This window comes from Chaetomium fimeti, assembly GCF_033439085.1.
Source record: "Chaetomium fimeti strain CBS 168.71 chromosome Unknown B0H64scaffold_2, whole genome shotgun sequence".
NCBI classification, from domain to species: domain Eukaryota; kingdom Fungi; phylum Ascomycota; class Sordariomycetes; order Sordariales; family Chaetomiaceae; genus Chaetomium; species Chaetomium fimeti.
The window spans coordinates 3,675,050-3,702,823 of record NW_026944330.1 but is presented as its reverse complement, the minus strand read 5'-3'; the positions used below and the strand labels follow the sequence as shown (position 1 = coordinate 3,702,823).

The 27,774-nt window shown below is 57.6% G+C and overlaps 6 protein-coding genes and 1 non-coding gene across 7 annotated transcripts; 3 read left to right on the top strand and 4 right to left on the bottom strand.

Annotated features, from left to right (window-relative positions):
- Window positions 1–455: 455 nt before the first annotated feature.
- B0H64DRAFT_371689 (glycoside hydrolase family 3 protein) lies at window positions 456–3,270 on the bottom strand (the record flags this gene model as incomplete). The annotated part of the gene is made up of 4 exons (XM_062802175.1): window positions 456–2,434; window positions 2,493–2,920; window position 2,968; window positions 3,021–3,270. 4 exons carry the CDS (start codon window positions 3,268–3,270, stop codon window positions 456–458), a joined length of 2,658 nt encoding a protein of 885 aa, XP_062662834.1.
- A 2,401-nt stretch (window positions 3,271–5,671) lies between these two features.
- Window positions 5,672–6,827, top strand: B0H64DRAFT_316434 (Alpha/Beta hydrolase protein; the record flags this gene model as incomplete). The annotated part of the gene is made up of 4 exons (XM_062800286.1): window positions 5,672–5,744; window positions 5,799–5,961; window positions 6,018–6,122; window positions 6,182–6,827. The coding sequence occupies 4 exons, from the start codon at window positions 5,672–5,674 to the stop codon at window positions 6,825–6,827; spliced, it is 987 nt and encodes a 328-aa protein (XP_062662833.1).
- A 2,216-nt stretch (window positions 6,828–9,043) lies between these two features.
- B0H64DRAFT_371687 (uncharacterized protein) lies at window positions 9,044–11,907 on the bottom strand (the record flags this gene model as incomplete). Its single annotated transcript, XM_062802174.1, has 2 exons — window positions 9,044–9,067; window positions 9,223–11,907. The coding sequence occupies 2 exons, from the start codon at window positions 11,905–11,907 to the stop codon at window positions 9,044–9,046; spliced, it is 2,709 nt and encodes a 902-aa protein (XP_062662832.1).
- Window positions 11,908–13,605: 1,698 nt separating this feature from the next.
- B0H64DRAFT_97697 (fungal-specific transcription factor domain-containing protein) lies at window positions 13,606–17,111 on the bottom strand. The gene is made up of 4 exons (XM_062809053.1): window positions 16,708–17,111; window positions 16,291–16,490; window positions 15,592–16,067; window positions 13,606–15,519 (listed from the first exon to the last, which is right to left on the bottom strand). Exons 1-4 carry the CDS (start codon window positions 16,986–16,988, stop codon window positions 13,696–13,698), a joined length of 2,781 nt encoding a protein of 926 aa, XP_062662831.1. The 5' UTR covers window positions 16,989–17,111; the 3' UTR covers window positions 13,606–13,695.
- A 467-nt stretch (window positions 17,112–17,578) lies between these two features.
- On the top strand, window positions 17,579–18,182 carry B0H64DRAFT_97695 (uncharacterized protein). The gene has a single exon (XM_062809052.1). It carries the CDS (start codon window positions 17,665–17,667, stop codon window positions 18,088–18,090), a length of 426 nt encoding a protein of 141 aa, XP_062662830.1. The 5' UTR covers window positions 17,579–17,664; the 3' UTR covers window positions 18,091–18,182.
- A 3,017-nt stretch (window positions 18,183–21,199) lies between these two features.
- On the bottom strand, window positions 21,200–24,726 carry B0H64DRAFT_318718 (uncharacterized protein; the record flags this gene model as incomplete). The annotated part of the gene is made up of 6 exons (XM_062800401.1): window positions 21,200–21,906; window positions 21,985–22,146; window positions 22,201–23,131; window positions 23,184–23,378; window positions 23,430–24,339; window positions 24,503–24,726. 6 exons carry the CDS (start codon window positions 24,724–24,726, stop codon window positions 21,200–21,202), a joined length of 3,129 nt encoding a protein of 1,042 aa, XP_062662829.1.
- A 1,863-nt stretch (window positions 24,727–26,589) lies between these two features.
- Window positions 26,590–26,668, top strand: B0H64DRAFT_t33. The gene has a single exon. It is a non-coding gene; the product is annotated as a tRNA-Glu (tRNA).
- The last annotated feature ends 1,106 nt before the right edge of the window (window positions 26,669–27,774 follow it).

The following is a 27,774-nucleotide window of genomic DNA, read 5'->3' as shown; positions in this document are numbered from 1 at the left end:
TCGGACTACGTTTCGGCGAGATCTGCTAGAGACATGCTTGATAGTATAAAAAGAATATACGAAAGCTATCTTATAACGTGGGCTGAAGGCCTAGAGAACATGTCCTGAAACTCATCGGCTCATGTCCTTTCTACGTAGCCAGAAAAGAAAGGGCAATCAGCTAAGAACCCAACCCATATCCTGGCACACACTACTGTGGGGTTTGGCTGATGCGTTGTTGAATAGCGAACGCGTGGACACAGGCGGGCCATTTCCAAGATATATGAGCAGTGCTTCGTATCGGGATGTCCTTTGTAGAACCAGTCAACATATTACCTCACTTGAGGCGGTGTGCTCCTTCAAGCCAATAAATACTAAAATTAATCGTAATAGCACTACAGCGTACTCAAGCCCACCACTGAAAATTACTGCCGTTCTTCTAGAAACCCAACCGCAGAACTAAATTACCCACCCCCTCAAACCGGCGGCTCCAACCCATCCTCACACTCCCCCGTATCCGTATAGCACGCCAAAAACAGCTTATCACTCGCCTCCCCAATCCAAACCGTATACCTCCCCCCGCCCACCTCCTCCGCGCCAGGAACCACCCAATTCTGCAACTCCACATCCCACACGCTCACATCCTTCCTCGTCAACCTCACCGTCACCCTCTCACTCTCCCCCGGGCCCAACTCCCTCGTCTTCTCGAAATCCCGCAACTGCACCGCCGGCGTCTCATACACCCCCCCCTCCGGAAACTGCAAATACGCCTGCACCGACGCCTTCCCCGCAAACCTCTCCCCCGCATTCGTCACCGTCAGCGCCACCTCCCACGCCACGTCCCACAGCGCCGGGTTGCCGCCCTCGCCGCCGCCGGCCGCGGGCCCGGGGCGCTGTTCCGTGGCGTAGCCGGCGGGGTATGTGTATTTCTCCTTGCCTTCGACGCCGATGGTGTGGGCCGCGTCGGCTTCGTGCTTGGGGAGCCAGGGGTAGAGGTAGCGCCAGATTTTGGTGAAGCCCTCGGGGGTGTAGGCTTCGGAGGCGGCGGGGAGGGTGGTGGGCAGGATGGGGGGGGAGGGTTTGGGGGCGCGGGGTGGTGGGGTGAAGGAGAGGGGGGTGGTGATGGGCTGGATGGTGGCGTTGGTGAGGGTGAAGGTGGTGTAGCTTAGGCCGTGGCCGAAGGCGAAGCGGGGTTGGATGGATTGTTGGTGCAGCGAGCGGTAGTCGATGTAGAGGCCTTCCGAGTAGGTGTCTTGGACTTGGCCGAGGGCGAAGCCCTTGAGGTTGGCGATGCTGTCGGGGAAGTCGGTCGCGGCTTTGGTGATGGAGTAGGGGAGGTGGCCGCTGGGGGAGACGTCGCCGAAGAGGATGTTGGTGAGGGACTCGCCGGCTTCTTGGCCTGGGAGGTGGGCGAAGAGCACGGCCTTGACGGAGGGGTGGTCGATCCAGGACTCTAGGATGAGAGGGCCGACGGTGTGCACGACAACGACGACGTTCTTGAACTTCTCGGCCGCTTTCTGCACTAGCCTGTCACCGCCGTGCCAGGCCGCCAGCTTGTCCGAGTCGCGGTCTCCGTGGTTGTTTTCGACAGTGAAGCTGTTTTCTCCCGCGTCGGAGCTGATGAAGACCATCGCAATGTCATCCGGGGAGGGCGTGTCGATGATGAGAGGGAAGTTGTCCGTGTTGTGGAACTTGACGTCCGGGATTCTCTTTCTGATGGCCGAGATGGGGTCATCGAAATAGGGGTAGTCCGCCACACCAGACCCCCAACCCATGCCAAGTGTACCCGTGTTGCACGCCCTGTTGAGACAAGCATTCGGCCCTGCAGGATTGACCTGCGCGTCGGTGCCGAAGACGGTGAGCTTGCTCGAGCCGGACAGCGGGAGAAAGCTGCCGTTGTTCTTCAAAAGCGTAATGGCGTCCTGGGCCACCTGGCGGGCGACCAAGTTGTGGTCATCCTGGACGTTGACGAACCAATTGACCTGGCCAGTGGGAGAGAAGACAGCTGCGGGATACAAAAGGCCGTCCCGGTCACGCGTGTTGGACGAGAAGTTGGGCCGCGGGTGGTCCTTGTCCTGCTTCATCTTGTACCAGGCGGCCACAACCCTGGTAGCCATGTCGTTCAGCCTGTCCACGGGCACCGAACCGTTCAACACAGACCTGGTCATCTCGTACTGCCATAAGCTGAACCCAAACAGCGGGATGTTGGTGTCGCCTGGCATGTTCATGTCGAGACCGGCCAAGGCCGAATCAACTCCCGAGATGTGGCTCAACCAGTCAGACATCACCATGCCCTGGAAACCAAGCTCGTCCTTGAGGATGCCGTTGATGAGGTTGCTGTGCTGGGAGCAAGCAGAGCCGTTCACAGCATTGTACGCCGTCATTACAGCACCGACACCGGCGTGTACCGCCTCGGCGAACGGCCACAAGTACACCTCGTGGAGAGTGCGGTCATCTGCCCCTGGTCAGCATACCCATCAACCGGGCGACTGGCTGCGGTCGGAACACCTTACCAATGTTTGCGCTGTACCCCGGCTGGAATGGGTTGTACATGCGGAACATCTCTTGCTCATTGCCAATGTAGTGCTTGATGGTCGCAATGACGCCCTGCTCCTGAACGCCTCTGATGTGCTGGGCGGCCGCCTTCGCCTGAAGCACAGGGTCAGAACCGAATCCCTCCCAGTTGCGCCCGCCCAGGGGTTTCCGTCCCAGTGGGCCAACCGATGGGCCGAGGTGGACGTTGGCGCCCTTACCCCGGAACTCCTTGCCCATGGCAACTCCGCGGGCATACATGAGGGCTTTATCCCAGGTAGCCCCCGTCGTGATGCCCGCAGGGAAGGCGGTCACATTGTCGGCAGACGAGACGCCGAGCGCCGAGTCCTGGAGGCAGAGTTGAGGGAAGCCCAGACGGTCAGCGCTTCCGGTGTTTCCCACGCAGGGTCTGGATAGTTAGTAAACGGCAATGCGTTGGAGTTAACTTATACTGACCCTGTTCAAAATGTCAGCGTGGTACTGCGAACGGCATCCGGGGAGTTGCTTACCCATAAAGATGCCAACTCCAGACGTGATGTTTGTCTTCTCGGCCAGGGTCATCTGCGACACCAAGTCCTGGGCCTTGGCGTATGCGTCCTTCCATGAATCAAGCCAGCCGCCGTACGGCGCAGGATAGTAAGGGGCGGCATGGTATCCCTCCGGGACGGGATCTCTCGGTCCAACACTACGAGCAAGAGCGGGAGAAGCGAAAAGGCTTAGGGCGAGCGAGAGCCACACGGTGCTCGCGTGGTAGACCATGGTTAATAGCCGCGTTGTCACAGCCCTCTCGGACTCAAGCAATAGTAGGTTCGTCAAAACTCCAGGCCCTCCAGGTCGAAGACGAGCGGAAATACCCAAGACAATAAAAAGGCACCAGGAGACGCGGGAGCACGATGAGGTCATTCAAATCCGGACCCAATCTCGGCGCGTACGGCACACGCGCCGGTGCTCGGCGTGCTCGGCCGGCCGTTTAATCGACCAGTAACGATGTGACGTCGGCTCCGTGATTGCAGATCTGAATTCCAGGTCCATGGCATCCACAGCGATCGGAGAATAGGGAGCCGCGCCTGTTAAAAGACAGCCAAGAAGCGGGCGACGCCCCAAAAGCGACTAGGATGGACATGTGCTGCCATTTCAAGTCTGGGGCCGCAACCGAGCTGTAACCCCCGCCCCCGCGTGGCCGGCAAGACCAAGGACGTGTGCCATGCCGTTCCCCATTCGCTCTCGCTCTCGCAGCGGTTCATTCAGCCCGGGCATGTGAAGGGGAGTTACGCACGCAGCACGGAGTAAGTTACCCAGATCTCGAAGCAGATCGCAACTCCCCCGCTTGCTCAGAGTCCTGGCTCCGGCTGTCGTCTCTGGTAGCTCGTCCATCGCTCTGGATCGTAGACTTTTCTGTGTTTATGGGAGCGGTATGTACCTAATTACCTAGTCGCCTAGTTAGGTAGTTTGCGAGACCAGGCTTCTGCAGTTTGCTAGCCAAGCTCCCAAGTCACAGAAGAGGAGAGACAGAGTGGTATCGTTGACTGCCAGAAAGGATCATGTGCGAATAGAATGTGGCACAAAGCAGGTTTTGGCCTCTTGAGAGGAACCCGGTTGGACGAAGGGACGGAAGAACGGAGGAACGGAAGAACGGACTGTTTGTGTTCCCAAGTTCCATGTCGTGTGCCGCCCGAGAGAAGCAACTCGTTATCCATGTCTCTCATCAGCCCTGGTTTTTACATAAATAATGCTGGTCAGAAACGTGGGAAAAGGTGTTACACAGAGTAGTTATGGAGCTGGGTTGTGAGGGTCAGTCGGCCTTGAGTGCAGGCTCGTGACGGGGACCACACCCACCACTTGCTTCGAATCGCGAGAGCGAAAAGTTGAAAACCAAAATGTTGGGAAAGCTGAAAAGAAGATGTGGGCCCGGATTCTCTCCGACAAAAGAGAGCAGCTGGAATGTCCACCAATGGCACTTGCCCTGCTCGGCAGCCTCGGCCAATGTCCCAGCCTGCAGCTTCTCGAAAAGGCAGGTTCAGGGCTGTGAGCTACCTGCCAAGGCGGCACTTTTCCGACTCGGGGCCTTCCCTCCACCATTCGTTTTTCTGGCACTAGAATTCCCCATGAGCAAAGAATAACTACCCTGCTGCGGATCCAAGCAGGACTCACCATGTAACCCGACGCGGCATTCGATGCGAGTTTCGGCATTCTATCCTCGATCGTGACCTGTCGCGTGGCTTGGGAGATCACGAGATCTGTCACTCACGGCATATCACATTGCAGAGTGCTGCAACTAGTCAAGCGAACAAGCAAAAGTGAAAAAGTGAAAGGGGGGGAGAGAGTTGAGCACACTGAGCACCTGTGAGTGTGGGAAATGGAGATGGTCTTGTTTGGTTCCCAACTTCGTCAACCAGCAAGCCACAACCAATCTCTCTCCTTGGCGTATCCTCCTTTCTTGTGCAACAAGCTCTAAAAATACGAAACACACAGGACTCAACATGAGCTGAATGCTCACTTGCATAATCCTTGCTGGGATCTCTCTCTCGGGATGCCTGTGCCGCATCGAACCGGGTCATCCCGTGCCGCTGACGGCCTCACCACCCTGCTCGCCTTCTGGAAGGTTGTCAGCCCCGTCAGATCCTGTCAAACCGGGCACGAACTGTGAGATGCGAAGCTGCAAGAGACCCCTCTCCACACCGAGAGTCCACACCACCATCGCGAACTCGGCCATGTCCTCCACATCCTCCGGCGACTAAGATGCGCCGTACTCGGATTAGTTATTAGTCAACTCCGATGGTGTCTGTCATTTCTGTTGGGGTCAGCCTTGCCCCCACACACCCTTGGCCATGGCCGCTCCGGGGGGCACGGAAGCCCTTTTCTGATAGGGATCGCTTCAAGAGATGTGAACCATCTTGTCCAGAGATGCGGGGGTTGCCATGGCGCCCTGCATGCCGGCCTCCCTAGCTCCGTCCGCCCCTCTCGCGGCGCAGACAATGCCCTTTATAAAGGCTAGCACCCCGTCATACAGTCACAGGCTCTTCCTGGAGTTTGTGGCGGTGTTGTCAACCATCTGAGACCTTCTTGCCTCGTCTTCAAGGGCACAGGTTCTGTATCTGGCTACTTTTACACCCTTCTTGGTCAGACACCTCCGAGTCGCACCTTTCAGCAAGCCATCACCATGAAGGGCCTTCTCGTCACCTGCCTCTCGCTGGCGTCTCTCTCCCTGGGCGCGCCAAGCTTGAGAAGACAAGGTAAGCCTGGACCCGACACCCTCTCGAGACGGACCTCTGTCTGACAGCATCAAGATGGTGTTACTCCCCAGCAGCTTGAGGACTTTAAGCTCTACGCCCAGTGGTCCTCGGCAGCTTCTTGCAACAGTGACAAGGCTCCCAACGAGCCGGTCACTTGCTTCGAGGATCAGTGCTCCATCTTCGCGTCCCACAACGCGACAGTTGCCTCCTCGTTTATGTATGCTTCCGAGCTCCTGTACCATTCTGGGAGTTCGTTGTCTGACATGCTCGCAGCGGGGCTATATTAGACACCAGGGGATTCATCGGCGTGGACCCTGTCGACAAGCAGATCGTTGTCTCCTTCAGGGGTTCCACCTCCGTTCGTAATTGGATTGCCGAGTAAGACCAACACAATTTTGACCCCTACCATCTCTGCCCGCCCAGCTAACCTCCCCCAGCTTCATCTTCATCCAAGTCCCCTGCGATCTTGGCTTCGGCTGCCTCGCCCACACGGGCTTCTACGCCTCATGGGGTGAGGTGGCCTCGCGGGTGCTGGCCGGCATCCGCGCCGCCACGGACGCCAACCCGACCTACAAGGTCGTTGTCACGGGCCACTCGCTCGGCGGTGCCGTCGCCACCCTGGCCGCCGCCTACATCCGCAAGGCCGGCATCGCGGCCGACTTGTACACGTACGGTTCCCCGCGCGTCGGCAACAGAGCCTTTGTCGAGTACGTCACCGAGCAGGCCGGCGCCGAATACCGCATCACGCACGACGACGACCCGGTCCCGCGGCTGCCACCCATCATTGCGAACTACCGCCACGTAAGCCCGGAGTACTGGGTCGATCCCGGGGCTGATATGGTTGCGTCGTTGGACGAGGTGGATTACTGCCCTGGCTACTCGAACACGGATTGCAACGGTGGCACCAAGGGGCTGAACATGGCGTCGCACGGGTGGTACTTCCAGGACCTGGAGGGGTGCACGTCTGGCACGCCGTTTAAGAGGGCCCAGATGACCGACAAGGAGCTCGAGGAGAAGGTGAATAGCTACGCAAAGTTGGACGTCGAGCTCGCCAAAAACCTGCACGCAGAGGGGCAATCCTAGTTAGATCCTGGCCTCGTTTGGATAAGAGATGAGGATGGTGTGGGTGGTTGCAGATACCCCATACGTGTACATACTGCAGATATAACTCTGTAATTATCTCCCACCTTTTTTCCCCACAGACTCGCCGCCTACCCTTAACCCAGCGCTGTCACTATCCTCAACATAGTTTTGTCGAGAGCCACCACCCAACCGTATAGCCGTTGGTTGTAACCATAGAGTGACTTGTGTCCTATTCTTCTCCCGGCCCTTTAACCCAACCACCAACTAACTAATACCAATAGAACTCCCATATCTATATCCTTCGAGTATCTCGACCAACTGTCCACCTAGGTCACGGACGTGGAAACGAGTAAGGAGAAGGGGATTGTATAACTCCGAACCCCCAAGCCAAATCGATGCATGCCCCAGCAGCAAAACCAAGGAACGTTACCAGACATCTAGAATCACAACACAGAGAACCGAGAGCTCACTGAGGTCGGACCGTGCACCGACTTCAGCGACAGCCCGTCCAAGCCGGCAGAGGACAACTTGCTCGACGACTGCCATTGGTTCGTATTCGCCATGTCGGCATCTTTGCTCGCTATTATTTGACTAAAAATAAGGTATGGCGGGACCAGTGGGAATCTGCCCTTGGTCGGCATTTGAACCCCGACTCGGGGACCGAGATCGTGCCAAAGTCGGTGTCCGACGGACGCCGATGCTGTAGATGAGGGAAGGGGTGGGGGGACTGCTCGCTCATCGGACGAGAAGCGGTGGTTCGTGGTATGAGTTGGTTCGTATCAGATTGGAGAGGGTTGTGGGGTGTGGTGAGTGTTAGGCTGGGGAAGCAGTTCAAAGAGCGTTACTCAATATCTGTTATTCTTTTTTTTTTTTTTTTTGGTAGACAATGCTGCGCCCATACCCGAACCAACCACCCGCAGAGTATAAGGAAGGTCTGCGCAGTCGATTTCCAACGAGGACCGCGAACCGGGTAACCTAGCGGTTCGTGGCGGTGGTCCTCGGCCCACGGGCAGCTAGTTCGCTATAAATGGTAAACCTAATCCTAATGGAACAGCCATAGGTTCGAATCATGACGCTGCCCTAGGTTCCTCTGAGGAGGCGATGGGACGCTAGCACCTCCCCCTCAGAAACGAGCAGCCCGCATCGGCCCGACGGGGCATCACGGGGCTGCACCACGGAGTAAACCCCGCAACCTGAGGGGGTTTCGTAGCCGGCTACCTCCCGCAAAGGGGACTAGCTGGTGAGCTTTTGCCGAAGTTGCTAGGATTTGTGTTGCTATTTACTTTTACAATATCCTTTATTAGTGAGCTAGAGGCGACCCTAGACTAGGTTAAAGATTACAAGGTAAATCCTCGTACTTATATATGGGATGAGAAGGGGCTATTGGATTACTTTATGATTATAATCCTTCTCTATAAGTATATTCAAGCTGGTATGAAGTATACATACATCTGGCAGCAAAGACGCTAAGCTGTGACACCTCTCTCACTTGTCTCAGCGCACTTCAGTACATAGATACTCTCCGATTCTTGTCCAATAGCCTGTCTAAACTCTCTAGCTCTAAGCGACCTCGCCACAAGAAGAGAACAATTGAAAGGGGTATAATGGATATGCACTGTCTAAACCGGGAAGCCCGATCGATGCCAAACAAGAGGAAAACACAACACAAGCCGACAAACCCAGCCCATAGTTTTTTTCCCTTCCCTCGCCAAGTCCCCATTCCCAAGGGGTATCATTCCATGCAGAATACTCTCCGGCGCCAAATTCCCTCTTTCACAAAGGGACCACCACCGTACCGTGCTACCTATGCCAATATGCCCAGAGAGACACGCCCGCGCTATGCCGCGCCAGTCCCGTTTTCCCAACCAGACAGACCTAAGCCGACCGACCCAATCCATGCGCCACAAGGTAGGTAGGTAGACAACCATGGCTAATACACACGGGCCCCCTAAAGATCGCGTCCATCCCAAAAAACAAAACACAAAACACCCCGCTCAAAACATGCTACCACACCACACCACTGCCACACCACAACACTACCACACCACAACACCACACATCCCCTTCCTTTACCACCACACACTCCTCCCCCTTTACCCTCCCTCCCTCACTTACGCCTAAAAAGCCTCTTCGTACTCCCCGCCTTCCCAATCTCCCCAAACATCCCCCTCCTCGCCTCCCCCCCACGATCCATCAAACTCGCCTCCAACCCCCCCTCATCCACCTCCCCAGCACCACCACTACCACCACCACCCACAGCACCACCCACAGCACCACCCACGGCACCACCCACACCATTACCAGCCCCACCCACAGCACCCACACCCACACCCCCCGAAGTAGCGGCCGCAATCGGCGGCAGAGGCGGTTTGCGCTCGCCACTAGCAATACGCACCTTCTCTTTCACACTCTCGACCCACGCCCTGCTCTCCTCGCTCATCTCGATCTGCTTGGCGCGCGGGCCGGCCATGCCCAGGGCGACGGCGCCCTCGTCCTCGTCCCAGCTGACGCGCGAGCTGGAGCGCGAGCGCAGCGACGAGCCGCCCGAGGGCGGCGTGGCTTCCAGCCGGCTGACACTCGCGAGCGGGGTCTTGGGGCGTGCTGCCGATGCGGGGGATTGGTGGTGAGAATCGGCGGATGGGCTGCCGTTGGCGGTGGGCGGGCGGCGTGTCTTGCGCAGTTTGAGGGGGGAGATGGGCGAGTGGGAGTCCATGGCCGAGGACGGGCGGCTGGGAGGGGTGGCGTCGGCGGCGGCGACGGGGCGCACGGCGCCGGTGCGCGGGATGTCCTTGACCTCGATCTTGCCGTCTGCGCCGGCGGCGACGGAGCGCCGGAGGTGGTGCGTGGCGTATTCTTTGAGGTACTCGCCCAGGTCGGCCCAGCCGCCGCCCACGCGAACCATGACGCGCTCGCCGTGCTCGCCCACGCAGCGGATGAAGAGCTTGATCGGGGCCTCGCCATTGGAGCGGGAGAGGTGGTAGAGCTTGATCTCCTGGTTGCCGCGGTGGCGCGGGCGAGAGTTGCGGGCGGGAGCGAGGGTGAACGAGGGCGTTGCTGAGCGGGAATAGGCGGAACGCATGGACATGTTAGATTGCGTCCGGGGGATGGCGTCTCCCCTGGAGCTCTTCCGCGTAATCGGCATCTTGAAGTCTGGCGGGTTGAGATTGATGGCTGGGGGTTCTGCAGTCAGACGGATCTTGGCCGGCACCGACTCCAGGATTTGGCCGATCTGCCGCTGCAGTTGATCGTCCATGCCGGGCCTACCGGGGATGACTTTCTCGGCCGGCGTGTTAGGTTCCGTCACATCATCATCCTCCAAGATGACCGATCTCGTCGGGGTGCCTGGGGTGCTGGGGAAGCTCGGCAGTTCCGTGACGGTGGGCTTGTCGTTGAAAGTTACTGACATGGACCTTGTGCTCGACCGGAAGGATCCGAGACCCGAGACGTCTGCGCCGTGTATGGCCCTCTGGGGAGGGCGCTCGGGAGTTCCTTGGTCGAAAAGGTCGCTCGAGAACGAGTCCGTAAACATACTGGGAGCTTCGTGTAGGACTGTTGAGGACTCCGAGGCACTGCTGGTAGGCCTACCACGGTCCTCCGTCTGAAACACATCATGCTCTGAGATGTCCGACAGTTCCGAGTCAGACGTAGAGGAAAAGCCCACCGCATCCCCGAGTGATCTCCGGTTGCTAGGGCTAGTTGAAAGCGGCTCCGATACGGGCACTGGTAAAGGCTCAGCACTAGCTGATCCATCGGATGGGCTTTGATCAAATTCGTTGTCGGTATCGGGGTAGGAATCCTCCGTTGGGGATACCTGGTCTTCTTCAATGGTTGGGTGGATCTTGATCACCGGAGGTCGGACCTCCGGCGGAGAACTGAGATCCCGTGCACTGACACTATCCGGAGAAGATGCATTCGCCAGCGGTTGTGCTTCTTCGGGGGTTGTCAATGCCGGGGATCCGTTGGAAGCGGGCGGTGCAGCAACGGCGCTGCCATTTGTGCTCTCGCGCAATGGCTGCTCAGGCGCGACCTTGGCCGGGGCGACCAGCTGGGTCATCCCCACCAAATCGGCCTCCTGGACCTTCCTGTCGCAGGCCACAGTCCATTCGCCATATCCATGCTCCAAGGTATCCATTCGGTCGATCCAGTCTTCCGGTAGGGTGTCTGGCTGGCCTTCGAGGACGTCCAACATGGCATCCAGGTCGCGACCCGCCTTGGCGACCTTCCGGCCCAGCACGGACTTCGTCACGTCGAAGTCTTCCCGAGACAGGGGTGCGGATGCGGCCCCGTTCTGGCCATTGGCGGCGCTGATCGCGTTCCAGCCAGACTGGAGAGCAACCTCGGCGTCGGTAATTGACGTCAAAAAGACCGGGATCTTCCGCAGCACCAGGAGGCGGAAATTCCAAGCACTCATGAGCCTGGTAAGCCTGGAGAGGTTCGGCAGCGCTTGCACGGTGGTGGCCGTGACTATGGCAGTCAGGTCGTCCAACCTCGCAAGGGTCGATAGCGACATAGTAGAGCGCCCGGAGTCCATTATGGGCGTCCCCGGTCTGGACAAGGGCATGATGTGGTTGTTCAAAACCTGGCTCTTGATCTCTTCGATCTCGAGCTCCTCCAGCCCCTGGGCGATGTCGTCTATGCGCCGTTCGTATCTCGCAACGTGGGCGGTCGGGAGACTTCCGTTGTATCCCTGGTCTGGTGCGCCCAGGGATTCGTGTTGTGTTGGGGAAAGCGTGTCTGAGAGCTTCGTCCTCTTACTCCTGGGCATCTCGAAACCCGTGGAGCCCCCACCAGCCGGCCAGGGCCAGGCAGAGAGCTCCCCGAGCCATTCGTGGATTTTATCCGATGCAATCGCAACCCTCAGCGCAAAGGCCTGCTCGGCCGGGGTCGCGGCCGCCATGCATGCCTTCAGGGCCCCGGAGGGGTTCCGGAAGGCATTGACGACAGTTCGCGGGTTGAGGTTCGCAAGTAGATCGTCAGTGCTCCGTTGGCGGGCGGGCGACGAGTCGGACATGGAATGGAGTTGGCGGCCCCGGGCGGGCGCAAGGTGCGCGGGAGTCCGGGGCGGCGGGGATTCGTTCATGGTTGGTGATGGTTGTTGTAAGCTGGTGTGGGTGTCGATAGTTAGTGGTCGAGAGGACGGGCGGCGCCCAGCATAATGGCCTTTTCTTTCCTATGAGCCAGGCGAAACAGTACAAATTATCCTCTCGGGAGTTCCCATAGTCGGTAAAAGAAGGACGACAAGTGTTGGGCGAGGCTGGGAGCCTGCTTGTGATTCGCTGTCGCGGCGGCCTCTGAAGCGTTCGCTGCTGCTCCCCGCTTGCTCCGTGCTTAGCCCGCAGTGGATTGATTCGCTGAGGAGTTGACACACGACAACAGAAATAAGGCGGTGGTGTCCGAGCTGGCGGGTAGGTGCAGCTGATCGGATAAAGAAAGAATGAGGCGAAGGAGGTGGCTGCCGGAAGGTTGGGCACGGTGAAACGTCACAAGCGAGTGTAAGTGCCGCGATAATGTATTAATGTCAATGCAGCTTGTGCCGAGAGAGAGCGACGGGAAAATGATGAACCGCTGCAGTGAATTGCAATTGCAAATAATTGGTCTGACGTGCAGTTGAAACAAACGAGGGTACGCGCCGTAAACACGGCTAGGAAAATCAACTTGTGGTAAAGAGAGTTGCGAGTGTGATTTCGAGGAAACGGCCCAAACGAGGACCCAGGCCTCATTAAATTGGGACGCGAACACGGATCCATGATTGAGGATCTGGCGTGCGGCCGGATCGGCCATGGGAGATTTGATTTCGGGGAGAAGGCCGAGGCGTCGGGCTAAGCTGTTTTGGCGTCTTGGCGGCCAGACAGCGATCCCAAACGGGCGATGCAGCAAGGGCCCCTAACAGCTGGACCGCGTAATTCAGGTGGCTGGGAGATAGCACACACGTCCGCAGCAGTCGCGCTAAAGCGCGTCATGGCCGTTTCCGCAAGAGCGACAGGGGCAACACGGACCATATTGAGCCAAGTTTGACATTCAGATTGCGATGCTCCACAGAAGGGCAAATGACGAAAGCAACTCTCCACGATAACCGAACTGCTTTTTTTTCGTGTCGCCGGCACCCTCGGGTCCCCAACGCGCTGGCCAGGCAACGGATCGGGATGGCTGGGGGCCCGGTTGGGGATGATGAGCAGAAGAGACATCCGGGGAACCCTCGCGATGAAGACCGGGGTCGGTTATAAACCCATGAGACCGTTAGCAAGGTACGAGCAAACTAGTCGTCAAAGTAGTTAGGAAGGAAGGTAGTTATGAAGTCTTCGTTCGGATGAACACACAGAGTAGTTATCCCGACGACGCATAGTTAGTAGAGGTAGGTAGGTAGGTAGGTAGTTACCAGTCCACATACAGTTCAACCGATCGGAACCTCAACAAATTGACTGCGTGGAACCGACTGCAAATTGACTGCAACCTTCACCCACAAGCACGCACACACGCAAAATAACCACACGCTGCCAGATAACCAGAGACCACCATTCAGGAAGTACAATTCCCAGTCATTATCTGCTCTATAACAGTAACTAGCAAACTCGAGCTTTTGTTTTCCGGCCCTATCCAATCCGACCCATATCCATCCACCAGTTATGCCAAAAGTAAAGCCCAGCGACGCCATTCCGTCTTGAACCAAATCCAACTCATCCCATATCATCAAGCTCGCTAGCCAGCGAGTCTACACAGTAAGGTGCCAATCAAGAGGCAAAGAAGGAAAAATAACCCGCCCGGTGACCGGGACGGGGACACACTGAAGAAGACGCGCTCAACGCCAATGCCCAGGCATCCATCACCAGACCCTCACATCAACCCAAAACACAACTAGGGCCCTCACCACCTAATGGCTAATCCCCTCCCCCAAACTCATCCAATCAATCCCCCCCTCCCCCCCAAGCTCCAACCCCCCCTGGTGATGATGATGATGATGATGATGATGATGCTCCGCCGCACCCGCAAACATCCCCCCCATAAACGAGTCATCCGACGTCGTCAACCCGCCCTCAGCAGGGAACTGCAGCCACTGATCAAAATCAAAATTATTCCCCGCACCGGCACCACCACCAACACCACCACCAGCGGCAGCAGCGGCCCCCTCACCAAGCGCAGCCGCCGCCGCAGCGCTGGTATATTCCAACCCCGCGCCGCCGAGCCCGCCCATGATGTCATCCACCATGGCCATCTCCATGTCGATGTCCTCGCTATCGGTGTGCGGCGGGGTGGTGGCGCCGACGGCGGCGGACAGCGCGCTCAGGTCGGTGTCGTCCGCATCGGCGGGGAGGAATGTTTGTGCAGAGGCAGCAGTAGCGGTGTGCTGCTGCTGCTGCTGTTGGTGTTGTTGGAGGGGCCCGGTGGAGGAGAAGAGGCTGTTGTTTCTGTTGCGGTTGTTGTTGTTGTTGTTAACGGTGCGCAGGTTGAGGAAGACGTTCTCTGGCGGGGGGGTGGTCGGGCGCGCGGAGAGGGTGGGCATGCCCTGCGGCGTGAGGTTCAGCGCCGGGGCTAGCACGCGGTTGAGCATCTTGCCGCCGGGCCGGACGCCGACGGGGGTTGCGGGCTGGGCGGCGGCGGGTTGGGGTGGTTGCTGGCCGAGCATGCCCTTGCGCAGGAGGGCGTCGAGGAAGCCGGTGGCGAAGTCGGCCGCCGCGTAGATGTTGCGCAGGTTGCTCATGACGACGAGGCACTCCTTGAGCCCCTGGATGGCGCCGGCGCGCGTCTCGGCGTCGGGGCTCTTGGTGTCGAGCATGTGCACGATCATGGCCGGCAGGATCACCGTCACGCCCGTGGTGGGGAGGAACCGCTCGAGCCCGTGCTGCCGAAGGTCCGCCGCCATGCGCGTGATGTGCTCGGCGGCCTCGCGCACCCGCTGCCGTGCCGTCTCCTGCACCTCGACGGGCGTGCTGGGGCCTTCAGTGGGCGACGCCGGGAGGAACAGCGGCCGGTGCAGCGCCGAGATGGTCGTGTGGTAGATCATGTGGAGGAGGTTGCGCTGCACCGCGAGCACCTGGTTGCCGTCCGTGGTGGTGGCCGTGTCGAGCGTGCGGTGATGGCAGGTCTCGGGCAGGCTGGCGAACCAGTCCTGCAGGTGGTGGTCGACGTTCTCGACGTGTTCCATGTTCTCGGGGCTCTTGTTCGGGAGCAGCATGTGGGTGCTGTTGGTGGTGTGCTCGGGTCGCATGCCGCTGCGGCTGAGGACAGAGTACTGCACCTTGAGCATGTCGCCGATGAGCATGCACAGCTTAGCCTTTTCAATACACATTACGGCGAGCCCGCGCTGCATCTCGACATCGCGTATCAAAACGCACTCGGGCCCCAACAGTTGATTATCTTCCGGCAGCGCCTCGATTTCAAAGTCGTCCTCGTTCAACGTGGGCACATCGAAGTCTTCGCTCTTTATCCGGGTCGGCCGCCGCATGCCGAGGGCAACGAGACGGTCTCGCATGAGGCAGGACCACCACACGCGCTTCCACAATTTCTGCTTTCGCGGGATCATGGGCGTCTTCGCCGGGTCGCGGTGGAGACCGATCGTGTGGGCGAGCGAAATGGCGACGCCCATCCAGTGCCAGGTATCCTTCTGGTCGTCTGGTGTCTCGTACCAATACGTCATCAGGAGCAGGCCCTGGACGAGGATGAGGCGATCCGTCTCGTAGTCGAAGTCGTAGAGAAGCTAACCTCCTTGTTAGAACACGCACACACCTACTACACTACAACCATCCTCATAGTCGAGATATCAACTCACCCTGGTTCTAGAGAAAAAGGCCCTCCTTGCATCCCTCCGGCTGTCATAACCGGCATCCTTCAGGAGGCTCTCGTCGACAAACGCCGTGGCCGAGAACATGACGGCATGGTACAAAAACAGGCTGATCTTCCCGGACGCCCCGGACCGGTCGCCAACCACCCTGAGGAAGTCATGCAGCTCCATGAGCGGCATGTAGGGGTGCACATACTCGACGTAGGCAGCGAGCAGGGCATTCTGCAGGCGCAGGGGGGGCAGGGTGAAGACCTGCTTGCGGGCGAGGTACTGCCGGTCCTCGGACAGGATGCGGTCCGGGATGGGCCGGATGAAGGCGGGCCATTCGTTGGCCTGCTCGAGGGCGGATCGGAGCAGCGGGTGCATCAAGGCCGGGGACGGAGGTATCCCGGGGGTCACCGGAGGGAACCCGGTCAGGGTCGCCGCGGAGACCGGGGTACCGAATCCGCCGGGGGATTGCTGGTCTGTCAGATGTCAATGTCAGCTCTCTGTCACAAGCCAAACGGTTTCTTCCTTCTCCTTTTTTTTTTTGCTTTCATATGACGCTGCCCTGCTCTGACATGTGATTCTTGGGTTTGGGTGGGTCACGCGGAGAAACAGGGGTGGTGGGAGGGGGGGAAGGGGGGTTGCGAAGGTGACATTGGGAATTTGGAGTTGGGGAAACTTGAAAACCAATCCAAAACTTACACAGCAGATTGGTGGCCGCTTGTCCACCGTTAACCCCGTTCATGGGGAGGGAGAATGATCCATTTTGCGGGAATCCTGGTTTCGCGAGATTGGCCGTGATGATTGGGGGAACGGCGCTGATGCTCTTTGAACGCAGTGCCTCGGCAGTTCCAGCGCGCGCCCCCACCGATGCCGGGCCGCAATTGTAGGGGAGGTTCTTTCTGGAAAAGAGCGCGGCAGGGGTGCCAAATGTTAGCCAGTCGATTTCCGCGCCGTTTGTGTGTGCATTTGAAAATGACGCAATTTGAAGAGAGAAGGGAAGGCAGTTCCGTCCTAAGCAAGAAACGGGGATTGCTTGCGAGTTCGGGCACTCCAATTGCTTCCAGTTCTCCCGGTAAAAGGGGGGAAAATAGAGCTCAAACAATAAACCCAACTTACTTTCGCCTGCGACTCTCCTGGACGACGCACTCCACGTCATCCCAACGGCAGTTACCACACGGTGCGCCCTCGACCACATCGCAGCGCACCTTGCGGGCTCGACATGACACGCAGGCCCTGGCGGCTCGTCGTTTCGTGATTTTGCCTTCTGTCGCTACTGATGCCCGCTTCTTTGGTGACGATGCCGTCTCGGTGACTGAGACAGGTGCTGGAGGTGGTGACATGGAGCTGGCCGGGCCCGATGAGGACCGCGGTGAAGGTGTGTCTCCGTGCTCAGACATGGTGAAGTGTTTTGTAAGTCGAGGAACATGAATTGGTGTTTAGATGGCGGCCGAGGCCCCGAGACGGTTGTCTTGTAGGATCCAGATCGTCGTAACCTTGTCCAGCTCGCGAGCTTCGTCTTGGTCGGCTGATGACTTGTTGAGGCAGTGTGGGTGTAAACGGCTCCTAAGCGTATCCCGCGAGTATCCGTAACTTGCTGATGGTGGGGTGGTGTCGAAGAAGCTTCTTGATGTCAAGATCTAAAGAATGCAAGAAAGGTTTCAACACGTCACAAGGGCATGCTATGTATTTAGTAAGAGGCAATTGGCACGAGTCCCTCGGTGGGGAGGGAGGGGCCTGGCCATTATATCAAGCCATGGCGAATTCCCCAGACAGTCACTGGTCGCGAACGCGAACGGATACGTACCATACCCGCAGCGTTACCATGGAACACCGGGGTCACCTCAAAGGCCAAGACTGGGGACATGGATGTCCTGTTTGGGAAGCGTGGGTCCTTGCGGATGAGCCACAGACAAAACAGCAACGCCCTCGTCGAGAAGAAACGAGGACATTCCCCTGTGGCGAGCTGGACTGGGACTGTCCAACGGTCCAGCTGGAAAACGCATAATGCATGAAACATTGCGGGGTGCTGGCCTGACAGTTGCGTGCCCTCCCTCTTCATGAAGAGGTGAATTCATGAATGTTGACGAGGGCTTAAAACCCATGGAAGGTTTGTGTGCCCCTGCAAGAGACACCGATCCAAGCCTCGCCAAGATCCCTCACATGCATCACGAGGATTGTTCGTCAGCGAGGCACCAGCCAGAGACAACATTCTTCCCCCTTGTCCATTCAAAAGAATGCATGTTGTCAGCTGGGCCTGGAGCTGCCCGAATCGAGCCCTTCATCCGACCCCAGTTCCAGCACGGGACCCACCGCACACCCGCAGAAAACCAGTTCTCCCTCCACAGATTCATCAGAACCGCTCCATGCCTCATTCCGCCAAGCGGCATGTGGAGAAGCCAATCAGCGCGATTCACATTCATCGCCGAGCCCGCGACCACACGTGCGAATTCCCGCCGTCGCAACCCGGACCCAGTTTGCCAGGCGAGCCAGGCCAGTTGAGAGTCAGGGGTGGTTGGCGACGGAGGCGATGATCGGTCAAGGACCTGACGCTGGAGCGCTGCTCGCCTTCTCACCTTGAAAACCCCGGTCAAACTGCTCCTGATGGGATCGGCGGGACGGAGCAGGACGCTCGACAGGAATTCCGTGTCGCCGTGTCGGCATGCTGTTTGGCGACACGCGACCACATGTCAGCCACAAGGAAGGGGCACGACTTGAACTGCAAGGGGCAAACGAGACACAGTGACAAACGCCGCCCGGTGACTACGGGGGGTCAATTGATGGCGGCCGTGTCAAACAGAAAAAAAGGCGCAGAACGCAGCATATCTTTGACCCTGTATGTAGGGATTCCAGAAGCGAAAAGCCCGGCAGATGTGGTCGGTGAGACGCTTTGCTCGTCTTTGAGGCGAAAGGGCGAGATGGCGAATCACATCCCGGCCGTTGGTCCGAACCAGCAAGTCGATGCACGCCTGCAGCCTCTCGTTAACCCGGGGTTGATCCTGTCTCACACCCAAATTGACATCCTCGCTGAGTGTTGGGCGACCTTCATAACCAAGACCTCGAAAAAGTCTGAGGAAGCTACTGCAGAGCAAGAGTAACACATTCGTTGAAATTGCCAAACCCGGAAGGGGGTTCGGCGAAATTCGGAGCTGGAAGGAGGGTGTTGACAATCAATCAACTGCGGGTGGCTGTTTCTTCGGGGTTATCCCGAACCCTGGCTGCACTTTCCTCCGTCGCATTTCCTTCGCCCGAGCGGCATTAACAGGGATTAGTGAAGACCACAAACGTCAGGTCCAGAAACAGAGCAAAAGTCTTGATCAAAGGCTTTTCAGCCCGCCACAGAAAGGGGCAAAGCCATCGTCTTATGTCTCGTTGGGCTACGTCACCATCAGCCGTTGCGTATTTTCTCCTGAAATAAAAACCCCAGCTTTGAGTAGAAAGTCAAACCGGTCCGGTTCCGATTGAGTCAAGCAGTCTCGCAGTCAAGGGTGGCCTCGGTCTCGAGTGGGGCAATTCATGAAAGCCTCAAACTCCACATCTCCACCCACTGTGCCACTGACTCCTTCCTGTGCCGGTCTAATACGTCCGTCCCTGGACTGTGATAAAGCTGCATGCCTGCAGGGCTAGGGACGGAGGCAGTCATCGTCGATGATTGTGAAATCGTCGTTATGCATTATCTTGCCATGTATACGCAGTACTAGTAGGGCTCGGGATGTCTGCGGGAACGAGACGGGCATACGGGAAGGGCAGCTTCAACCGCGGTTGTAGCCGAGGTCTCTTCCGCGCATGCAGGACTGAGATGCGAGCAGGCCGCAAACTGTTCATCTCAACGGACCAGGCCCCGAAAGATTTCTAGTGTAAACCAGCGATCGGGAAACGCCGCTGATCTCACACGCAAAAAAAAAAAAGAAAGCAAGGGGCTCAGGAAATATCCTCATCCACCCACCCACAACAACAAATCCTCCCCCCGCCATCAAACGCGCTGTCCACCCACTCCACACCTCGACCCCTCCATTCTCCGCGTTTGCCCACCGCCACCCCGCCGGCCCCTCCTTCGAACCCCAGAGCCGTCCCCCGGCTTTTCTAGCGGGGACGCCAGCCAGCAAGTGGAAGCTCCGTCCTTTCCCGGCCGTCGGGAGCGGGAGTTGGGGTCGGCCGGGTTTGGGATTGGCTGGGCCGGAGTTAGGGGCGTCGGTGCCGACATGGTCTACATAGTAGTCTGGATAGGGGGATTCATGCGGGTGGTCAAAAAGGGGTGAGGATTACGCAGATGTTGTGGTTTGGTTGATGGGTTTCTGTGGTGTAACTTGCTTGCATGTTGGCTGCTTCCGTTACTCCCTCGTGGCAGAGACGGTTGTGTTGGTATGTCTGCGATCGCCAGGTACCTACCTACACTCCTACGCCAAACTGAGGTGTGAGGTGAAGGAAGGTAGCATCTCGCGGTGAAGGCCCTGGACGTCACGCGGACATCGACGGATCTAAACAAAGAGTCGTTCGGTCTCCAGACGATGCGAGGAGGATGGGTTCTTCCGTTAACTTCTCGAGTAACACTTCGCTTGTGAACCGCCGGCTCCTCTTGGCGTGCATACACAAATCAGGTTTTTATTTAATTTCTGGACTATTTTGCGAAATCCCTATTTTTACAACTGCACGCCCCCTTCCCTCGGCCTGCTCGCGACTTCCATACAACCTAGGCTGCCAAGGTTTACTTCACCGAAATGCTGCCTGCCCGCAGAGGTCGTAATGCAGCGGGGTGGATCTGGAACCTTGACGGTGTAGGCATGTCGCAGCTCACTTCTGGTTGGTGCTTGGATGGAGAAGAAGGGGTGAAACTTGAGTTGGTTAGCAGCTTTGCTTTGCTACAAGGGAGGCTAAAGATCGTGTCTTGTCACCAAAGGTGGAGGGAGGGGCAAGAGTTGCGGCTCCGTTCCAGAAACCTGGGGCATCATCAGTCGATTTTGTCCCGGCACCCAGAATCCGGGGTGTGGTTCCTGGCTCCGCCAGGAAGATGCCGTCCTTGCTTGGCCTCGGAGATTGGGAGCTAATAGGGACGAGAGAGGGGCACCCCGCAAGTGCGAGCCCAGATCTTGGCCGAGGCTGAGGCTAGGGGTTCTAGATTCTGAGCAGATATGATGTGATGATTATGAAAGGGGGCATAAGGAGAAGCAGAGCTACGTCTTGACGACGAATGCTTGGTGGTAGATGACAGACCTGTCAAAAATTAAGCTTCGACTTGGGTTTCGTCCTTGCGCCATATTTAACAACGCGCCTTCTTTTCCGTACCCAGAGACTTGACGTCTGATGTAAAATGGGCGGGTGGCAATGGAAGCTCAATGGATGTTCCTGTCGCCTGTTATTCGAGCTTGGTTTCTGCAACCCGTGTAGATTCTGCGAATCGCCTTCGTTGTTCAGTGAGAATCAGTCGTCATGCTGCCAATGTGAACAAGGACTAGGCCATGGTTAGAAGTTGAGTATGATGAGATGTCACAGCAGGCTGACACACATTACTTCCAACATTGAGCAGAAGAGTTGAAACCCCTGACCCCGAGGTTCAAGTATAAACTATGTACAACGAAACACGCCCACCACAATTACCAACCAACCCAACCCCTTACATCGCCACCTTCGCATACACACTCAACCGATTCCCATTCCCACACAACACCTCCCCATCCCCGGCACACGCCATCGAGCACTCCGCAGCAGCCACCTCAGCCGCGCTCTCGGCAATCTCATTCCCACAATAGCACTCCCGCCCATACTCGGCCCCAAAGAACTGATACGCCCCACAGAACACCGCACACGCCTCCAGCGTCAGCTCATCCGACGCGAGCGCCTCCGCACCCAGCGCGCGCACCCCATCCCCCTCGGTCACGCACCCGTGAAATTCCCACTCAGTCTCACCGGAGGAAACGGCATCCGGCTGTGACGGCTCCGCCGGCGGGTTTGTAGTAGCGACGTCCTCATTCTCATACAACTCGATCCGATCCGCCCCACCACAGTACTGGCTCCGATCACCGGAGCAGGGCATGGCGCAGTCGGCGAGGGAGGCGTTGGACGCCGAGGCGTGCAGGACGTCGCCGCAGTAGCACTCGGACGCGTACTCGGTGCCGAAGAAGCGGTGGCCGGCGCAAAAGGCTGCGCAGTTCGCGAGCGTCATGTTGGTGGTGGAGGCGTAGGTCTTGGCGCCGAGCGCGCGTGCGCCCGTGCCTTCGGTCCAGCAGCCGGCGCGGGTGAAGGGGGGGACGGTGGGGGTGCGGGTGAGGGTGGCGGTTGGGGCGGAGATGGTGGTGGTTGTTGTGGTGGCTTGAAGAGAGACTGAAGTTAGGAATTTGTGTTGGGGGGTGGGTGGTGGTTTTGTGTTTTTTTGTTAAGCCAATCTGCGCCGTCTCTCACCTTCTGAGGACGGGTCCGTCGTGGAGGACACGCTCGACAGTCTGTAGAGCTCCAGGCGGTCGCCGGCGCCGCAGTATTCGTACGGGTCACCGCCGCACACCATGTTGCACTCGGTCACAGGCGCCGAGACGCTGCCGGTGTTGAGGCTGTTGCCACAGTAGCCTGGCATAGCGTTAGTCAATACATTCCAGGAGGTCACGGTGTAGTATCACTCACATTCACGGCCATACTCAGTGCCAAAGTAGGTGAACCCGGCGCAGTACGTCGCACATAGCTCCAGGGTCATGGCGTCGTCGGCATACAGATCCTTCCCGGAAAGCGCCCTGCCCCCGGTCGCCTCCGTTTGGCATCCGACAAAGGTGTAGTCGCCCACGGTCGGCTTGACAGCCAGGCTTCCGGTCGGAGTGGGGGTGGCAGAGGTAGTGCGGGTCGCGGTGGTCGAGTACAGCTCAAGGCGGTTTCCGGCGCCGCAGAACTCGGTCGGGTCACCGCCGCAGACCATGTTGCACTCCTCGACGGGGGCCTCGGTGCTGCTGGAGTGGAGGCTGTTGCCGCAGTAGCATTCTCTGCCGTACTCGGTGGCCCAGTAATCGAAGCCGGTGCAGTTGGCCATGCAGGACTCGAGCGTCATCTCGTCGTAGGCGAACGCGGCACCGCCGAGCGCCCGCGCGCCCGAACCTTCGGTCCAGCAGTCGACGAACACGTAACCGCCAACGGTAGGCTTGATGGCGGGCGTCGGGGCAGCGGTCGAGCTGCTGGAGCTAGTGGTGGTGACGGGAGCACTGGTTGAGCTTGAGCCAGGGACGGAAGTCGTCGACGAAGGAATGGGAGGGGTGGTAACATCAGCGCAGGTGGCGCCCCCGGTGAAGGTGCCGCATGTACCGCCGAGGTCGCTGGCCTTGTTGAAGTCGTCTGTGTAAGCGGTGGCACCCGAGCCAGCAGTCACGCTAATTCTGGAGTTGAAGCTAAGACCGCCCGGAATGGTGAAACTGGCCGAGTAAAACGTGTACTGGCCAACACATTCACCTTCCACCATCTCAACGTTGGCCTCGTTCAGGGCCGGAACCGGGTTGCCGTCAGCCGTATTACGAGGCGTCAGATACGAGATGCCTAGGTTAACGGGCAGCTCCTTGTGGTCATTGCGGACCTGTGCCTTGGTTAAATGCCGCTTTCAACTATCGTCCCGGAGCAAAACGTACCAGTGCGGAAACAGTGAGAGAACCGGGTCCTTGGAGCAGGCAGCTCTGCGGCTTCTGTAGGACAACAGCATCAGACATGGGGTAAGAGTTGCCATTGTTATCGTATGTCTCGCTTGAACCGTCGCTGTGGTTCACCACGATGGTGAACGATGAGATGCCGGCTGCGGTGGGGATGGTCGCTTCGATGGGGAAGAACTAGGGTTGTTAGCATTACTATCGGGGCATATGAGAAAGGATGGTACGTACGCCAAAGGTATCATCAAAGCCATTTGAGACACCCTGCAACGTGGCCGTGGTGGAGCAGGTAGCAGACGACCCGCAGCTGTTCCCGCCACTCCGATCCTTCCAGGTAAGAACGACGTTCTCAATGGAGCTCGCCGGAACCTCGGTGGTCCTGACTCTGATGAAGCCGGTCAAAAGGAAGCTGGTGCCACCCGCGTTCAGGGTCAATTGCATGTCGACGGGTTTGACGGCGTATGGTGCGATGGGCTCAGTAAGGGTGACGCCCTCGGGAACAACTTCGATCATCTTCTGGAGCATGGCTTGGCAATTGTCACGGAAGACGGTGGCGTCGGTCATGGTGTTGATAGTCGCGTTTCCGTCCGAGCTGTAGACCTTGAAATCCGAGTGCCGGCCAACGCCAACAGCGGCACCAACGACGAGTGGGTTAGTCGTGTCCCCGGAAACATATTCGGTGGCCACCTTGTTGTCGAACTGGGCGTTGGACGTATCAAAAGGAACCTGCCCAACAGACTCGGGGACGATCTGAGGGAACTCGGTGCTGTGAACGGAGCCGAGAGTATGGCCACAGGCGACCAGTTGGATCATCTCGGTGGCTGTGAATCCCATGCGGTCAAACTGCTGTCTGAAAGTGGCAACGGAGTTCTGGGGCTGCGGGACACCGGCGCTGCCAGCCGAGGTCGCGTCCGTCCGCCCTAGTCTGAGGGGAATGACGGGACCACCGCAGGAGCGGACAGAGGCGTACACACCAGCGGCGATCAGGTCGGCCAGGGTGGACTGGGAGCTCAAGTAGTTGGCGTAAAACTGGAGCGTCGTGTTGTGGCCGGGACCGGTGTTTTCGCCGTTGCTGAGCTCGAACTGCAGCGAGCCGTCAAGTCCACCGGTGCCGAAGAAGCGGTTGTGCGGTGCCATATCACTTCTCAAGTTAGCATTCCCGTAGAAACAACGGTCCAACAACCGGCTGCCCAGCCTGCCGATATCTATCACTTTGCGGCAGTCCCGATATCTCCCCAAGCAGTAGCCCCCGACATCTCGGGCCCATCCACCTCTTGATTTCCTACAAAATAAACATCACGTACTGGAAACCCACGCGCAGCCACTCGCTGGCGGTCACGCGCCCAGGACCGGCAGCCTCGTTGTCGCAAGGCGTGATGATGTCGTTAAACAGACTCCCCTGGACTCCCTGGAGCTGATAGATGATCTCCTCCATGTGGTCGGTAGCGGCGGGCCATGTCGGATCAGCCTTGCCAGTCTGCGCCGCGAGGGACAGCAGACCGGCAAAGACAGGCGCTCTTGTTCTCATATTTAGCGAGGATTCAAAACATTAAATTACGGATAGGCGTAGAGTCGTGAAGGGGCCCTCGAGGGACGAAAACGAGCGGAGGGAACCCGGTTGCTCAACTCCCTAACCTAGCGGTCTGGATATAGTCCAGACAATAGACGGGACAGGACGTTCGTTACTCGAGAGAACGAATCGACGGAACTAGGCGAACTGTCGAAGCCGGGGCAAAGCGAGGGTGGAAGACCGAGACGGTCAAGGTTGAGGAAGGATGGCGATCGCGGGTTGCATCTTGGGAACACGCGCGTGTTGGGCGTTGATGTGTTTTTCATGGTGACCGTTTAGGGCTCAGCTCTGCCGTGAGAGTCTCGGCGGGACGATGTGACCCCCCTTGCATCCAATCCATCACTTTCACCCCCTGTCACTCGTATTTCCACAGGGTTCTCGGCTCGAGATTTCCAGGTCCAAGGAACGCCAAGCGCCTCGTCCGCCGAAATGCAGTTCGTCTGATTGGGCCAACCATCAACTTATCGATTCCAGCTCCCAGCCGCATGTTCTTTTTTGGGCTTCTTCGGGTCTTGTGGAGTTCGCAGCCTGGGCATTGGCGGACGGTCACCAAACCCGAACGCTATTGAACGCCGGCTGTTCTGGGCTGTCGTGCTGCGCTCCAGTTTCCCTTCGTTGACAAGCCACGTCGACGGGTCTTGAATCGGATCAATGCGTTTCTCGTCCCACTCCGCCGGCGGTCCGCGAATCGTTCCCATTTCTCTCGTCGGTGCCGGTATCCGGTGACAGGCCAACAATGACCCACATGCGAGTTGCCAAGTCGCTGGCAACCTCAGCGAGCATTTTGTCACTCTTGTTCTGCATGTTGCTGTGGTTTGGATTGGGATGCAGCTGCAGGAATGTCGCACGAAGAGGGGTCCCCAATCCTCCTCCTTCCTGGGTGCCTGGTCGGCGCCGATCTCCCCTCCCCCACGCCGCAATCGTATCCGATCTTGGTTCTGGCGGCTTGGCACTCTCCGGCTCCATGACCCGTCCGATCCCACGTGGCTCCGTGGGAATCGTGCCGCTCCGTGCCGAACCGAGGTCGAGCAAGACATGTCTCGATTTGGCATTGATGTGTGGAACTGAACGGTGTTCGAGAAGGTGACGAGAGGTAAGACTTTGTCAAAGGCAATACCTTACCTCGATGTACTACCTATGCTGGATCCACAATTGGGACTTTCCCGCCTCCCTTCTCGACCTCGTAGGCGGGGTTTCGGTCTCAATGACCGAGACCCTCAAACAACCTGTCCATGGGAAATACCCCGTTTCCCGACCATACCTCCGCTCCCCTCTCCCCTCTTTTATCGTTTCCGTTGAATGAACAGCGTGTATATTAATGCTTGGTCAAATCACCTAAATATAGAGGACTACTCTTAGAGAAACGTCTTTCGATAAATGTGCCTAATTAGATATTGCTTACCCACCTGAGGAATGGGCAGCATTTCCATCGGCGATCTCTAGAAACCAAAAATGATAACGATTTTCGTTCTAGGTACCCGGTTCATGACCAGATGGCGGCAACAATAAAAACACAGAACTACCTACACATGTAACCATGATAACTCTACCATCCATTGACTGTTGTTCATCCGAGTTCAAGAGGTAGTTGATACCTTGACAAACTGCTGACACTCTCGCCCAGGGAAATCAAGCAATTATCCAAGGGCGGATTTCCCTCACCTGGCTGTCCCGACTGTTTGCTCGCGGAAAGCGGCAGGTGCCCTGGTCCCCCGCCTCCCTCCTTCCTAACACTGGCACACCTCAGGCAGCCAACATCCACCGCCTTCCTCCCGTTCTATGAATCGGCTTTCTGCTCCCCATCTTCAACAAATAACAAGAACCCCTCTGGTGTAGCGGTTAACATAACGGATTCTCATATCGGATTCCGTTGCCCGGGGTTCGACTCCCCGGAGGGGTGTTTCTTTTTGCTGAACTTCCACTTTATCTCCTGAACACACTATTTCAATGTTCCATGGTTAACTTTCAAGATGCTCTTCTATCCCCCACGGCCGTGCAAACCAGGCACCTCCTGATAACACCCAAGGGTCTTAATTACGTTCTAGGTAGTACGAGAGCCCAACATCCAAATAGAAGAGGCAAACCTCCTAGAAAGAAGAGTCCCAGGCGGGAGTCGAAAAAGAAGACTGCGGTCATTCGCCAGCCCTGGAGCCGTGTCTTGCGTCCGAGGGGGGGAAATAACCACTTACCTAGGTTTACACTCTTACCACTGCACCTCGAGATGGTCTGCCGTGGGATCCGTTGAAAACCCAGGTAGCAACAAATGCGCAAGCTATATACTTCCATTTTCCCACCCAACCTTGCGACGGCCGTGTATGCCTATATAAAAATTATCCCAATGAGCATCTGGGGAGTGGTTACTTTGCCTAGGTAGATATTTAAGTAGCAGGTAAGAACCATGTATCAAACTTACGTCTCTCTCCCACTCCATCCCAGAGAACACAACAGGAGGCAGGGGCCGGCACCTACCGAGTAATTGTATCGGTCAGAAAGTCCCACCAAGACTTCGGTCGGCACAATGACTGAGGAGCACTACCCTGACGAGCCCGAGCGAGCTACAAAAACCAACTACCCAATAACTCACAAATGATGCACCTTCGGATTTATGAAAGAAGTGCTAGAGACGACGTTCAAATTGCGCCACAGTGGCTGTGCATCTCTTACCAATGTGACCCAAAAGTGGCTTCACATATCCTGCCCCACCATGATGCCAAGAGTTGGAATGAAGTCTTACGTCACCGTGGACCCTGATCTGGACCTTCATTGCCCGAATCAAAGAAACAACGGCAAGATTCGTCATGGGTTCGGCGCAGCGAACGGGAAACGGCGGCGTTTCAGCGATCAGATCTGCGATGGCCCGCTGGGCTTATGGGAATCTCGCAATGTGACAGGGTGATTCCGGGATGTGGTTGGATTGAAGCGCAAAACAGCAAGGCAGATCGCAATGCGGATGGGCGACTTGGTGGGCCCCGAACGCGGCCTTTGACGGTCTCGAGATGGTCAACT

Coding starts and splice junctions, on each gene's coding strand:
- B0H64DRAFT_97697 (XM_062809053.1), bottom strand. CDS start 16,988: ATGTCTGAGCACGGAGACACACCTTCACCGCGGTCCTCATCGGGCCCG. Junction 16,491..16,707: donor CAGGAGAGTCGCAGGCGAAA/GTAAGTTGGGTT, acceptor GCTCTTTTCCAG/AAAGAACCTCCCCTACAATT. Junction 15,520..15,591: donor CCTTTTTCTCTAGAACCAGG/GTGAGTTGATAT, acceptor CAAGGAGGTTAG/CTTCTCTACGACTTCGACTA.
- B0H64DRAFT_97695 (XM_062809052.1), top strand. CDS start 17,665: ATGAATGTTGACGAGGGCTTAAAACCCATGGAAGGTTTGTGTGCCCCT.